Below are 16,109 nucleotides of genomic sequence, written 5' to 3' on the forward strand. Positions count from 1 at the left end.
ATTTATAAGAATACATGCCATTCTCTAATTGATAAATGGTCAAAGGATACGAGCAGATGATTTTTAGAAGTAATTAAAACCACTTCTAGTGATATGAAAAAAATGCTTTAAATCGTTATTGATTAGAGAAATGCAAATTAAACAACTCTGAGGTACCAGTAGACACTTCTCAGACTGGCTAAGATGATAGGAAAAGATAATGATAAATGTTGAAGGGGATGTGGGAAAACTGGGACACTAATACATTGCTGGTGAGTTATGAAATGATTCAACTATTCTGAAAAGCAATTTGAAACTATGCCTGTAGAGGGTCACAGTCAGTAGGGAAAAACTGGGTGAGGTATAAGACCCTTCAGCTCAGAGGGAACCTACTGATAATGTCTAGTTCAGCTCCCCAGCTCCCCTAAGAGCTCTTGGCTTTCCTGAGAAGTCAGGGGGCAGTGACAACCTGTGTTATGATTGAAGTAGAGTGATACCAGGTGGCAAACTAAGTACAATAGCAAGTTTTTTTATGCAGTCCCCTTGTGCACAGTATTTTTTTTTGGGGGGGGTCACATTATTTAAAGGGGAAAGACCTTGAAATAAATGGACTCCCTTTTTCCACCAGTCCTGCCTCATCACTTTTCCACTAGGAAGGTATATTTTAATCCCCCCAGTGTGGGAGGCTCTAGAAAGCAGAATACAACACATACCCAAAGGGCTATCAAACTGTACATACGTTTTGATCCAGCAATGTGTCTCTATTGGGTCTGTCTCCCAAAGACATAAAAAGAGAAATGGCGCATGTGTTTAAAAAAAAAAAAAAAAAAAAAAAAAAAAGACAAAACTTTTCTGTAGTAGCAAGGAACTGGAAAATGCGTGGTGCCCAGCAGTTGGGGAATGGCTGAGTAAGTTAAAGTATATGAATGTAATGGAATATTATTGTTCTTTTTTTTTTTTATTATTAAGGCTTTTTACTCTCAAAATATATACATGGATAATTTTCAACATTTACCCCTACAAAACCCTGTGTTCTAATTTTTCCCCTCCTTTTCCCCACCCCCTCCCCTAGACAGAAAGTAATCCAACATGCTATACATGTGCAATTCATCTTTACCTATTTCCACCAATATCACGCTGCACAAGAAAAATCAGATCAAAAAGGAAAAAAACATGAGAACAAAATGCAAGCAAACAACAAGAAAAAGATTGAAAATACTATGTTGTGATCCACTTTTCAGTTCCCACTTTCTCTCTGGGTACAGATAACTTTCTTCATCACAATAACATTGAACTGGTCTGAATCACCTCATTGTTGATTAGAGTCATGTCCATCAGAAATGATCATCATATAATGTTGTTGTTGCCATGTATAATGATCTCCTGGTTCTGCTCATTTCACTCAGCCATCAGTTTATGCAAGTCTCTCCAGGACTCTCTGAAATCATCTTGTATGATCAGCATGATTTCAGAGAGGCCTGGACAGACGTGCATGAATTGATATACAAGAAGAAGATTATGTGATGATCAACTCTGATGGACCTGGCTCTCATCAATAATGAGATGATTCAGACCAATTCCAATAGACTCAATGATAGAAAGAGGCATCTGCATCCACAAAGAGAACTTTTGGAACTGAATGTGAATCACCACATGGTATTTTCACCTTTTTTGTTGTTTGCTTGTTTTTTTTTTTTCTCCTCTCTCAAATTTCCCTCTCTTCATCTGTTTTTTCTTGTGCAGCATGATAAATGTTGACATATATAGAAGAATTGTACATGTTTAATATACAGTGGATTGCTTGTTTTCTAAGGGAGGAGGTGGAGGAAGGGAAGGAAAAATTTGGAACACAAGATTTTGAAAGAATGAATATTAAAAACTATCTTTGCATATATTTTGAAAAAAAACTATTCTTAAAAATAAAAATAAAAAAATTTACATATTCATTAGGGAAATTGGTCTGTAGTTTTCCTTTATCTGTTTTTTGCTCTTTCTACTTTAGTCACCAAAATTATATTTGTGTCATAAAAGGAATTTAGCAGGACTCCTTCTTTGCCTATTTTTCCAAATAGTTTATTTAGCACTAAAATTAATTGTTTTTTCAATGTCTAGTAGAATTCACTTGTAAATTCATCTATTCCTGAAGTTTTTTTCTTAGGGAGTTTATTTATGGCTTGTTCAATTTTTTTTTTCTATGATTAGATTATTTCAGTATTCTATTTTTCTATTCTGTTCATGTGGGCAAATTATATTTATGCAAATATTTGTCCATTTCTCTTAGATTATCAGATTTATTGGCACATAATTGGCAAAATAGCTCCTAATAATTGTTTCAATTTTATCTTCTTTGGTGGTACATTCACCCTTTTCATTTTTAATAATGGCAATTTGGTTTTCTTTATTTTAATAAAATTAGTAAATAATGTCCATTTTCTTGTTTTTTTTTTGTTTTTTTTTTTTTTTGTTTTTTTTTTTTTTTTTCCCATAAAACAACAGCTAGTATCTGAGGGTCAGGTTGAAGTCAATTTTTCCCGATTCTAGGCTTTATCCTTTGGAGCACCTCATATTTGTCATTCAAGTTTTCTTTATACAATACGGAAATCTGTTTCTCTGCAACATTAACTCAATGCTCTATTTCATTTGAGTTGAGACAGTTTTTGACTTCAAGTCTATTGTCTCTTTTTATACCATGCTGCTACCTCTTTACGGCTTATTTACAACTTCTTATCTATGATATACTATATTCTTCCTTCAGACCCCAAATAAAACATTATCTCCTCCCTAAAAATCTTTTCAATTTCCACAGAAATTTGTCCCAAAACCAGAAATATTTTTTCCTTTCACATTATCTTGATTAAATAGTATTTTGTTCTCTTAGGCAAAATAAGCCAGGCTAACATTTAAATAGCTCTTTAAAGTTCACAAAGCATTTTACATATATTAACTTATTTGCTCTAAATTGGTTGGTTTTTTTTTTTTTAATTTATATTAGTGTGTCCTATTAGATCTTAAATTCCATGGCAGTAGGGATTTCTCTGTTTTCCCCTGGAATACATCATAATGCTTTCTGCATAAAAGGTAATTAAATGGAGGATGACTTAGAATCCTCTGGAAATTACTGAAATGAAAGGTAACTCATATTCTTATTAGTAGAAAAAGTGGGGAATAATAAAAGGAGAAAGACTGCAAAAGCAGTATAAATTGGATATGAGAAGGAAGATGCAAAAGAAGAAGCTTCATAAAGGGGATTGGTTGAAAAAATAGGGATGTTTAGTCTAAAGGAAACAAGACTTAAGTAGGACTTGATCATTAATTTCAAGCTCTTTCAGAAATAGAACGATTATTCTACTTGGTCCTAAGAACACTGGGAACTTGAAGAAAGGCAGATTTCTACATCAAGTAAAGAAAACCTTCATAATAAGTATGAAGCAGCAAGTAGCATAGTGGAATGGACAGAATCAAGTTCAAATCCAGTCTCAGATATATAATAGGCAGTTAGAAAGACTGGACTAGAGTTCAGGGGAGAGAGAGAAGGCCAGATATAAAGATCTGACATTAATATAAATGGAGATGGATAATCAAAGTGATGGCAGCTTATTGGGTAAATATGAAAAAGTCTAGGGCGAAATCTAGTTTAAAGAAAGAAAAGAACCCAGTTTCAGGTATATTCAAAGTTAAGAAAATTGCAAAGACCAGCAAGGGATCTCAAGGAGCAGCTGGACAGGAAGGAGAAGCATGAGAGAACAGTACCCAGAAAATTCAAAGAAAAAAATAGTTATTCGATAGCAAATGCACCAATAACATTACAAAGAATGAAACTGATAAATGCTTATTACCGCCATGGGAGTTATTCATGAGTCAGCTTTCTATGTATAGAGAATTACAGTTCAAATCTTGGTTCTGAAACAACCCATGCGACTTCAAGCAAATAATTTCTCTGTGACTCAATTTCCTTATCTATAAAGTGAAGTGCCTGAACTAGATGACTTCTAAGGTTCCTCCAGCTCTAAATGCAATGAAATCTAAGAAAGGTATCACATTATTCATAACTCATCCTTTCTGGTTTTTATAAGGAGATGTGAGTCATCTGCCCCTGTACTCACCTATCCTTCTCACCTGAATAGCAGACTCTGTTAGGTTATGCTAGAAATAAATCTTCTTATTCTTAAATAGAAGTCAACTAGGTCATTGTTACACCAAATCACAGAAATCTGGGAAGAAAAACCTACATGAAGTACAGACACAGACCCACAAAATTCTTCTCCCTACCATAAGAGAGAAAGCCAATCTGTCACAGCATGGTACGACAGTGCATAGTGCTGGTCCTAAAACCAAGAAGACCTGAGTTCAAATCCACCTTCAGCCACTTACTATCTTTGTGAACATGTGGTTTAATCTATTTGCCTCTAAAATGAGGATAATGGCTCCTGCTTCCTAGGGTACTTGTGAAGATAAAAAAATGACACAATATTTGTAAAGTTATTTGCAAATCTTAAAGCACTGTGTAAATGCTAGCATTGTTTTATTAATGTTGTTGTCATTATTATTTTCTGGCCTATCTTCCTACGTTGACCTAGTAGAAATTGGAAAGTATAATTCTATTTCTTCAGGAAAAAAAAGTTTATTTTGCACCTGCAAAAAAAATCCTGAAAATATAAAAAAAAAAAAAAAAATTACTGCACAAGGCAGCAAGAGCTTAAAAAAAAAGTGGGTGAGCAACAATCGAAGAATGTTTGAAAAACCTAGGGTATATAAATAATGGAATATGGCAATGCAGTAAAATGATAAGAAAGGAATACAGAGAAATGGAGGAAAATTTGTAAGAACCACATGGTAAAAAAATAATTTTACATCTTATATACAAAAATATTTATAGCAGTTCTTTTTGAAGTGGCTAAGAAGTAGAAACGAGAGGGGGACAGGGGGGGGGGGGGGGGGGTGAGGGGGAGATGAACAGAAAATGGGAAATAGCTGAACAAACTGTGGAATATACATGTAATATTATTATACCATAAAAAAAATGACTGCACAATTTCAGAGAAACCTGGGAAAACTTGTATGAACAGATGCAGAATAAAGAAGTGGACTTAAAGAACAGTATGTACAATAACAAAATAACAAAGAAAAACAACTTTGAAAATCTTGAGAATTCTGATCAATGTAATGGCCAAACTACAATTCCGAAGAACTTCTTGTAAAAAGAATCAATGAATTCAAGCATATATTTTCAGATACAGTCAACATAGGAATTTGTTTTGCTTGTTTAAGCACATTTGTTAGAAGATCCTTGTTTCCCCAAAGCAGAGGGTAGAAAGAGAGAAAGGATAGGGATAGGATAGAAAACGAACAGAAGACAACAGAAGATCAAGAGGAATAAAAACCATTCTGGACAACTCTGAAAGTTACAAGTTGTCTGTATTATATAATCAAAAAGAAAAGCAAGCTATACTAATAGGAAGCCAGTATAAAATAAAGAATTTTTTTAAAAAAGAAATACCATATTGTTCAATCAGTGCCACAAAACAGATGAAAAAGATTCCAAAGAACCAAAGCCATAGTTGATTTGTAAAAGATGGCAGTATTTTTTTCAATCAAAAAATTTTGGCAAAGAAAGCAACAAGGATAAATCAAGAAACTAATGGGAAAAGGGAGAAGGGGGAGAGAGAGAAAGAGAGGGAATATGGTGTGGGGCAGTGATTCTACCTTTCAATAGCATATGGAATTCCAAGTGAAGACACTCCCTCTATCAATAAAATAAGTATTTGCTCTTTAACTAAGAATCATGGGTTGCCTTAGTCATGTGATCTGGCCAGGGTCACAGTCTTCCTGACTCTAAGTATCAACTTTTTTACCCACTACACCATGAATACTTTAAAAAGATAAGACAAATAGATAATTTTGCCTAAACTAACTACATTGGGAAAACCCAAGTTGTTCTACATGTGGAATTCTAGAGGTTTTTACTCACTGCCACTTGAGCTGAATCCATAAATCTCAGTCCAAAATAGTCACTTTCAATCAGGTCCAAATGGTACATGATCTGGTCAAAAAGCGCTTGTCCTTTGGCTTTTTTCTGAAATTGTGAAAAAATAAATTAATGTAAGAGTATGGATTAACAGAACCCTTAGACTGAACAAAAAGGTAGATACAAATTAGTTACCTACAATATTTTTTTAAAAGCCCCATTTACAATCACATTCAGAAATATAGTCTGTGAATGGACTGGGATTTGATTCTTGAGAAGGCTTTCATAAAAGCTTGAAAAAGCTGACATAAATAAGTAAGTAAGTAAAATATAAGGGTTTATAGAACTACTGCCCATCTAAACTGGTAGAGATAATTTTCTTTCCAGGAGTTCCCCAAACCATTTCAATCATGAGTTAAGACCAATCATTTGAATTTTTTTAAATCGACTAAATCAATAAGTGCTGATCTTCTGTCAAATGCCTAGTACTATGCAATGCATTATGGGGAATTCCAAATAGAAAAGTAGAAAGATCTGTGACCTTAAAGAACTTTTGACTAAGCAGAAAGTTTGGAGAATTACAAAATATGCTATTTAATTAACAATTATGTGCTATTTACTATAGATTTTAAAGATAGGTATAAACAGGAAAAACTTTACAAAGGGGTGAGATAAGAAGTGAGATAAGATTCAAATTGCTAGTAAAGAAAGAACAGGGAGTTCCAGGTACAGAGGAGAATGAGGAAAGACAGGGAAATGTGAGTAAGTGATCAAGATATGCAGGGAAAGAGATGACTAATGGTAGTACATGACTAAGAGTGACAAGAGTCTCCAAGTTAAAAAGGAATTCAGAAGCTCTCCAGTCCAACTACATCTAAACAATAATTTCCCCTATTACAAACCTAATGAGCAGTCTTAACTCAAAGGCTACTGAGGAAACATCTATATATTTAGGCAGCCTATTCCCATTGTAGGAGAACAGAATAAGGGAGAAGTCTAATTGTCAGTAAATATGCTTATTAGCCTTGAATCTACCTTTCTCCAACTTATAGCCAGCACTCGTATACATAATGTTCTCCCTTTAGGGTCAAATGGAGCAAGTTTTATTTATTCTACACAAGACATCCCCTTCAAATACTTGATCACATTCATCACATCCCTCCTATCCCAAATCTTCTCTTCTTTAAGCAATACATCCTTAGATTCCTCAACAGATCTTCATATGATCTCAATATTTTTCAGCAACCTAATCATTCTCCTCTGAACATTCTCCAAACTTGTAAAAATCTTTCCCAAAGATAATGCTTAGCACTGAATATAGGATTTGAAATGTGGTCTGACAAGGGTAAATCACAAGACAATAGTATTATCATTTTCCTAGTGCAGGACAAAGATGGCAGTAGCTTTTGAGGCTGCAGTATCACTCTTGGCTCATCTTAAAGTTCTCAGTCTTGAACGTAATCCACATTAGAGAGATGGGAAAATAAAGTTATATTGTATAGACACTGATATAAGATTAAAGCAGTTGATAATTGTAATAATAGAAAAAGGTTAGAAGGGTTTTTTAAATAATTAAATTTTATTCTTCCAGTTAAATGATCCTTAAATAAATTATACTAGAAATCTATTTAGCCAATGATATCACTGGAAAGATTTGATAGAATTCTCAAAAAAAAATTTTTTTACATGTCTTGAAATAATGCTCATCAAATATGGGTTTTAAAACTGAATGGTTTTTTTTTTAAACAAGAAAATGTGGAGAAATGTTCTTTCCCTCCTCAAATTTTCCTAGAAACTATGATGTCTCTTTTTCATCTTCATCAACATTCATAGCTAATCTTGAATTAGCTATCTATATATCCTTATCTCCCCTTTTCTCTTTTCCTCCTCTAAAGTAAAATGTCAGCTCCTGGGGACTGTACAATAACTTATCTTTTTAATACCAATGCCTAGCAAATAGATGCTTAATATTTGTTGAATTGGCAGGGTTTTCAGCAGCCATTGTTCACTGATATTCTGAATCTATTTAAGACATTAGCTTTCCTTCACAGCCATTTTTCCAGATTTCCTTAAAATAGGAGAGGGTGGGAGTGAGGGGGAACCAATTCATGAGTTTTTTAAAAGAGTAGCAGTTTAGGAAAGGCCAAGTTCATTTAGCACAATTCAGAAGCAAAATGCTAATCTCTTGGCATTTTAAAAAAATAGTTATAATACTGGTTTTTCACAACTCATCTGACAACAACTGACATTTATATAGCACTTTATGAATTATCAAGCAATTCCTATCCAATTTGATTCTCACAAAAACCCTGTGAAACAGTATTTTTAAAATACTGTCACCAAGATTCAAAGCCAGTAAATAATTTGTCTTAAGATTTAAAAACTAGTAATATAAAGCCAAAAATGAAATCCAGGACTTTATGACTACAAATTGTGTTCTTTTTCACTATAATACAGCTGCTCAGGAAGCTTGGCAATTAAAAGTATTGATGTACATATATCTTATGAGGTTTAATATCTACTTGCAAAGGTAGCTAGATGGTGCAATGGATAAAGCACTGCCCCTGGAATGAGGAGGATCAGAGTTAAAATCCAGCCTCAAACACTTAGTAGCTGTTGTGACCCTGGGGAAGTCACTTAACCCCAATTCCCTCCCCCCATCTACTTGAATTTGCTCATAAAAATTACTTTTAAAATAAATGCATTTCATGTTAAACTTTGCTTTTTATCATTCAAATCAAATCCAAATATTTTTGCATATCTTAAAATTATAAATCTAAAACAAAATATATAGCAAATGAATTTGAAAGTTGAGTCTTAATCAAATTCCCTTTCCTTGAAATCTTGTGTAAAAACTATATTTGATATTAAATTTAAAAGGTTTTATACAAACAAAAATTAATGCAGCAGCCAAGATTATAAAGGAAGCAGTAAACTGGGATAAAATTTTTACATCCAAGGGTTCTGAAAAAGGCCTCATTTCCATTCTCCAAATGATAAATGGTCAAAGGATATGAATACATAATTTTCAGACAAAGAAATTAAAGCCATTTCTAGCCATGTGAAAAAATATTGATTAGAGAAATGCAAATTAAGACAACTCTGAGATACCACTACATACCTCTCATATTGGTTAAGATGACAGGAAAAGATAATGATGAATGTTGGAGGGGATGTGGGAAAACTGGGACACTAATACCTGTTGGTGAAATTGTGAATGGATCCAACAATTCTAGAGAGCAATTTGGAATTATGCTCAAAAAGTTATCAAACTGTGCATACCCTTTGATCCAGCAGTGTTTCTACTGGGCTTATATCTCACAAAGTTCTTAAAGAAGAGAAAAAGACCCACATGTGCAAAAATGTTTGTGGCCCTTTTTGTAGAGGCAAGAAACTGGAAATTGCGTGGATACCCCTCAGTTGGAGAATGGCTGAATAAGTTTTGGTATATGAATGTTATTGAATATTATTGTTCTATAAGAATTGATAGAACATTTCTATAAGATATTGTTCTAGAAGAATTAGGATGATTACAGAAAGATCTGGAGAGACTTACATGAACTGATGCTAAGCGAAATGAGCAGAACCAGGAGATCATTATATATGACAACAGCAAGATTATACAATGATAAATTCTTATGAACATGGCTCTCTTCAACAATGAGATGATTCACCAATTCTAATGGTCTTGTGATGAAGAGAGCCATCTACATCCAGAGAGAGGACTATGGGAAATGAGTGTCATTCGCAACTTAGCATTTTCACTTTTTGTTGTTGTTTGCTTACATTTTATTTTATCTCACTTTTTTTCCAGTTTGATTTGATTTTTCTTGTGCAGCAAGATAATTGTTTAAATATGATGGATATATTGGATTTAACTCTATTTCTACCATGTTTAACATATATTGGACTACTTGCCACCTAGAGGAAAGGGTGGAGGAAGGGGGGGACGGGACTGGAAGACAAGGTTTTGCAAGGGTTAATATGCAAGAATTATCCATGCATATGTTTTGAAAAATAAAAGGCTTTAATAAAAAGAAAGAAAGAAAGAAAGAAAGAAAGAAAGAAAGAAAGAAAGAAAGAAAGAAAGAAAGAAAGAATCAACAGGATAATTTCAGAAAGATCTGGAGAAACTTACATGAACTGATGTTAATAGATGTTAGTAGAACCAAGAGGACATTGTACACAGCAGCAACATTATGTGACGTGGCTGTTCAACAATAAGGTGATTCAAGCTAATTCCAATAGACTTGTGATAGAGAGAATTATCTGAATCCAGAGAGAGGACTATGGGGACTGAATATGGATCACAACATAGTATTTTCACCTTTTTTTGTTGCTGTTTGGTTGCCTTTTTCTCATTCCCCTCCCCCCCCTTTTGATCCGATTTTTCTTGGGCAACATGATAAATGTGGAAATGTGTAGAAGAATGTTTACTATATATTGTATTACTTGCTCTCTAAGGAAGGGGGTGGGAAAAGGAAGGGAGAAAAATTTGCATCCCAAGGTTTTGTAAGGGCGAGTGTTGAAAACAATTTTTGCATGTATTTATAAAAAATCAATTAATTATATTTGAGAAAAAGAAATCACACTGAAGAGCAGAAAGAAAATTTACACATTACAAATAAAGTTTATGACTTTTTTTTTCCCACTCTCCACCATCTTTTCAAGTCTTGTTTGGCAACGGAACATCACATTTTCTAAGATTAATTTATTTTGGAACATTGGTTTAATGTTCTCAAACTGTTTTCTCTCTCTCTGCTTTTCATGAAATGTCAACAATGTATTTTAAAGAAGCACCACAGTAAAAACATGAAGAAAAAAGACTATTTTCACTTATTTCGGGTACGTCTCTATAGGACAAATGATGGAATAAATTGCACCTTAACAAAAGTATTATTAGACTCAGAATGCAGAGCAAGACATATTTTTGAACTTAAAAAAGTGTGGATTTGTTTTGTTTGAACATTTGTTATAAGGACCTTCTTTTCACCTTTTCACTTAGGGGAACTAGCAATACTGTTTCCATGAATAAAGAAAGAAATAAGATTGTAGAAGTATATTTAAAGTATAAAGTATATTTAAAAACGGGGAATTTTTATTTAAAAATTCAAAAGGAAACTGCCAAGAATATTAGCTTTTAAACTAACAGGATAATTTCCATACATTTCAAAAAACAAGCTGTATATAATAGAAATTTTTACTTTCTCATAAAATATTTTTCATATTTTTCTCTTGTACTTTATATACAGAAATGTTCTCTTTTTGATGTTAATTAAAAAAAACTTTAATTTAAAAAGATTGGGATGTGATAAATTGGCATATTCCACACATGATTCATAGCTCTTTCATCAACAGCTACAGACTTGAGATAAGTCCCTCAGCTTCTCTGAATCTGTTTTAACACAACAGTGAACTTTATCAGATCTCCCCAATATGACAGAGGGCTTCCTATAGTCCTCTGGTCATATCTTTGGTAAAATGAGAATGTGATACTATATACTACATTGTTTCTAGAGGTCCTTGCTGTTTATATACTCTAGAATTCTATGATTCAATCAATAAGCATTTATTGCTTGCTATGTGTCAAAAATTATTCTAGGCAAAAATTTGAGGGCAGTTATTGCCTCAGGTAATTTTATATAGCCCTTCCTCACTTAAATCCAATTCGCTGCATGTCAAAGCATTGCCTTCCTGATGTGATGGTCCTCTCTGAAAATAAAGGACAAACAATTGATTCAAAGTTCAGTTTCCTTCTAGTTATTTTACTTGCTTTGGGCTATAATTTTATTCTTTTAGTTCACTTATTTCACTCTGTACCAGTTCACACAAATCCAGAAAGATTTTTAAATTCAATTTTTTGAATTCTCTGAATTAATTCAATTTTTAAATTCAATTTTTCTGGCATTCCCCAAATGATGAGCATCTACTTTTTACTTCTAGCTCTCTATTACCATTAAAATAAAGCTGTCAATAGATATTAGACCAGTCTTTGAAAGCCTTAACATTTATGATCCATAGCAGAATCACTGAACCAAAGGATACGAACCACTTCAGTCATTCTTTTACAATTTCAAAGTGAAACCCAGAATAGTTGGATTAATTCCTAGTACCACCAATGGCACATTAGTGGGGCCCTCTCCCCTCACTTGAGTCTATACTTTGTTGTCATCTTTGCCATTTTACAAAGTGTGAAATCAAAACTCAAAGGTGATTTAATATGCATAATCCCTTACTATTAGATATATATGGAGCAAGTTTTTTTTAATGGTTATTTAGTGGTGGCTGTACTTTTGAAAATCATTCCTCTCCTTTGATCATTTATCTATTAAGGAATAGTTCTTGGTCTCTAAATCTCTTCTTTCAGACATACCTTAGACTAGAAGTTGTATGTTCACCCTCCCTCTCCTCCCATCCCATAAAGCTTTGTGGGATTTATCTCGATCTCAAGTTATGTTCCAAAGCACTTTTTTTCCCCTTGAAAACATAAGACATTCTATAAAATAAAGCAAAACTGAAAAATGCATCAGAAAAGATGTTAAGAAACAGGCAGAATAGTTAAATTAACCTTAAGTTAATGCTAATCCTATTCCAATTTCAAGGGATGACCAAGTGTGCTTGTTGTGCTGAAATTATTGATAATAAATGAGCCAAACAGCTACATATCAAAATATGCTGATCTGGTAACATAATGATGGATTTAAATATCTATAAACATTTAGAAATTAATGCTTCAAATATTACTGATATGGCCTTGATAACTATTCTTCATTAACAATTATCTTTTGTAATAGTATACATTAATAAGATATTCTAAGGAAGGCTGTGGAGCGAGACATTTTTTAAAAAGTAAAATCTGATAAAAAGTGACAATCAAAGGCAAGTCTTTACAGAAAAGGGAAAAGTATATAAAAAGGCAACATGAAATTTGAAGGACACGTATACTAGCATTTCTCAAAATGTCCAGGAATGCCCCAAGACGCTTTTGGGTGGTTCACAAGGTCAAAACTATTTTCATAATAATAGTAAGACATTTTAAAAGTTTGAGAGGTACTGATTAGAACAGAGAAGAGGTATCATAGTTTGTTTTTATCTTAATAAGTATCAAATAGCAGGTATTTTCTTCATTGCTTTCTAGCTCCTATAAAAATCCTTGAGAATGATCAGGCCATATCTATATGCAATACTCTAGGGACAGTTCTAATATTTAGTTGTTTTCTCCCTATATAAATGGCCAAATCATTACCATTGACATCTATTTACAGAAACCCAAGTGCTACATATTTCTTTCCTTAAAAAATTAATAGATATAACAAAGATTTATAAGCAAGAGAAATTCCCCAAAAAGCATACTTAGTAGGGTACTTTGGACTCATAGCACTATGTCAGGTAGCTGTAGTAATATTTATCAGATGATTTAACTCTAGGTTTTCATTCAAATTAATATTATATTCCTTGTTATGGCCCACAAATTCCACCTTTTAAAGAAATGGTATTAAACAGTATCACTGAAAACAAATGACATAACATAATTAATGTTTATTATCACATAATTAAACATAATTAAAGAAGTTTTCTATTTCCCAACCTATATTTTTCAATGAAGTTCTGAGTACTAAAGTTTAGACTTATTTCACTATGTGCAATTTTTGAAAATCTATGACTGAGGTTACAATTTTAAATAACGATCTTTGCATTGTTTTACTCAGCTATGCAAATAAAGTTCAAATACAAATTACATATGATTTGGCTAGCTATTCCATACAAACATCTTATATGAATGAAAAATGATATCAGTTAGCTATACAAGATTGATCATTCTAAGAATAGAGCTAGATATCTGAGATACACTGGCAAAAAATGAAATCACCTAAGCCCTCAAGGAATTCTGTCAGGGAGGAAGGAAAGGAATTCATCAAGGGGAAAGATTTAAAGACTATCACATCATAAAACCATCACTAAATCATATGCCAGTAGCACATTATAGTTACTAATTCTACGGATAAGTGCAGTCAACAAATATTTATTCAGTCCTTAATATGTACAAAGCACAAGGCTGAGAGAACAAAAAGATGACAACAATTATTTTCCTTCAAAAAGTTCTGGTTTAGGAACTTTTAGGCCTCCTTGATACTAAACAGATAAGTAAAATAAAGTATAATTTGAAAACGACAACAACAACAACAACACTAAGGATAAGCAAGATTATTTCGTTAAAGGGAAAATAAGGAATGTTTTTGGAAGAGACAGCACTCCAACAGAGCCTTGAAAACTGAATAAAAATCAGGATAGGCAAGGTGGAGCACAGAATGGTATTCAGGCTCCAGAACGAAGATGCAGAAGAGGGTGTAGAAGAGAATAGCTAGAAGATAAGACAAAGATTTTAATAGCTTAAATGGTATATGAAAGAATACATACTGGATGACCTTATTTTTTAGAGACTATGTCATTTTCACAAACAATTAGAGCTAGTTATGTAATTTTTTAAAACCTGGCACTTATAAAATTAAAAAATGCTAAAATTATTCTCCTGAGATTAGCTTTCTAAAACACCCCTTTTTGTCCCTTTGTAGTACACCTAAAGGAGGACACGCGAAATCGGACAATTTCCAAGAAAACCACGGGATATAGTGCACAACTTAGGGCTATATAACCAAAAAGCATATATCATAAAGAGCAGGGTACTAGCCTATTTTGGTATGCTTAAATACACTTTAAAAAAACATTTTAGTTAACATTTTCTTCATCCGCTCAGAAAAGCTGAGATTAATAAGCAATTTCTCAAAATAGTTCTATGAGGTAGAGCTCCATTTTATAATGAAGGAAACTGAACTTCAGAAAGATTAAATGAATTTCCCAGGATAACATTGTGAGCAAATGTTTGAGATGACATACAATTTCAGGTATCTCAATTCTTAAGTAAAACATGTTTCTTCTCACTAAATTCCTTTCCAAAGACAAAAGAAGACCTAAACCTATTAAAAAATTAATTGCTGAAATCAAAATAAAACAAAACTTCTCTCTCACTCTGGGATGACATGACTCACTCACCCCATTTCCTAACCCCAGTAGCAAGTCTAAGTATTTCCCCAAAGGAGAAGGGCCACAGGGAAACTATATTCTACTACTTAGAATAATAGCTGCTACATCCCCAACAGTGTCAGCCAAAATAGCATCTCTACTTCTTAATCATGAAATATCTATTAAAGAGGATGAAAACAATAATAATCAGAACCTAACAGTCCAAATAAGGAACTGGGTCACACTCTCCCACTAAAAAATCACCATATCCATACTAAGGCCAGAGCAATTCAAGACTCTGGAAAATGCAAGAGACTTGATCTATTTAAGGAACAATCTATATATGCCTCATGTACTAAACTGATCCATTCCTCATTTGGGTCTCACCTCTTCCCTACTGGGCAAAAAGGCATTCCAAAGGGTGCTAGCAACAAAGCATGCAGAGTTCAGCCACCCCAAACCCATCATCTGCAGAGATATTTTGGCATTTTATATTGGCAAAACTCTGGTGCCATGTTACCTGTCTCAGCAAAAGAACTCTCCCAAGTCTGGAATCCAGAGATATTCAGGTCTGCTCACTAGGTTCTGAAAGGTTTCCTCTTTTAAGACATACATAAATGGCAAAAAGGGGCAAAGCCTCTTCCCTTACAGTCAATTCTTCAGATAGCAAAAGATTCATCTTTCTTCCAATAAGCTCTTTATTACAGCAGAGCTTTCTTCCAATCAAATCAATTCCCAAAAGTAGCTGCATGTTTGGCAGATGATCTTGGGTCAAAACAGGTATTCTTTACTTGCTTAGCTTCTTCCTTCTGCCTTTGATTCTTGATTGGTTTTCTGCCTCAAAGCCCCAGTCTCCTGGGTAACACTCACAAGAAGAAACCAAAATTAAATTTCTGTCAGGCCCAACACTAAGAAGGAATATATAATTGCCCAATTAATTTCCAGTTGTCAGGATCAACATAACCATCACATGCTGGGAAAAAAGACACTTGAGTCACCCTTCCCTTCAGTAAGTCTTTTTTCTCTGACAGGATATTTTCTCTCAGGTCCTTTCAGGACTTCACTCTCAGAGACTGTTTTTTCCCATGGTTTCTCACACAAGTAATGTCTCAAAAAGAAAGGAGCACCATAAACATATCTCCAT

At 33.5% G+C, this 16,109-nt stretch overlaps 1 protein-coding gene across 2 annotated transcripts in view; it reads right to left on the bottom strand.

The window, feature by feature from the left end:
* Positions 1-16,109, bottom strand: part of EPB41L5 (erythrocyte membrane protein band 4.1 like 5) — a 127,398-nt gene that overhangs the window by 82,002 nt on the left and 29,287 nt on the right. For both annotated transcript variants that reach the window (XM_031959944.1, XM_031959945.1), the window contains exon 3: positions 5,948-6,052. In XM_031959944.1, coding sequence (XP_031815804.1) covers positions 5,948-6,052 — 105 coding nt within the window. The remainder of the gene's footprint in view (positions 1-5,947; positions 6,053-16,109) is intronic.

Source organism: Sarcophilus harrisii, chromosome 3, assembly GCF_902635505.1.
Source record: "Sarcophilus harrisii chromosome 3, mSarHar1.11, whole genome shotgun sequence".
NCBI classification, from domain to species: domain Eukaryota; kingdom Metazoa; phylum Chordata; class Mammalia; order Dasyuromorphia; family Dasyuridae; genus Sarcophilus; species Sarcophilus harrisii.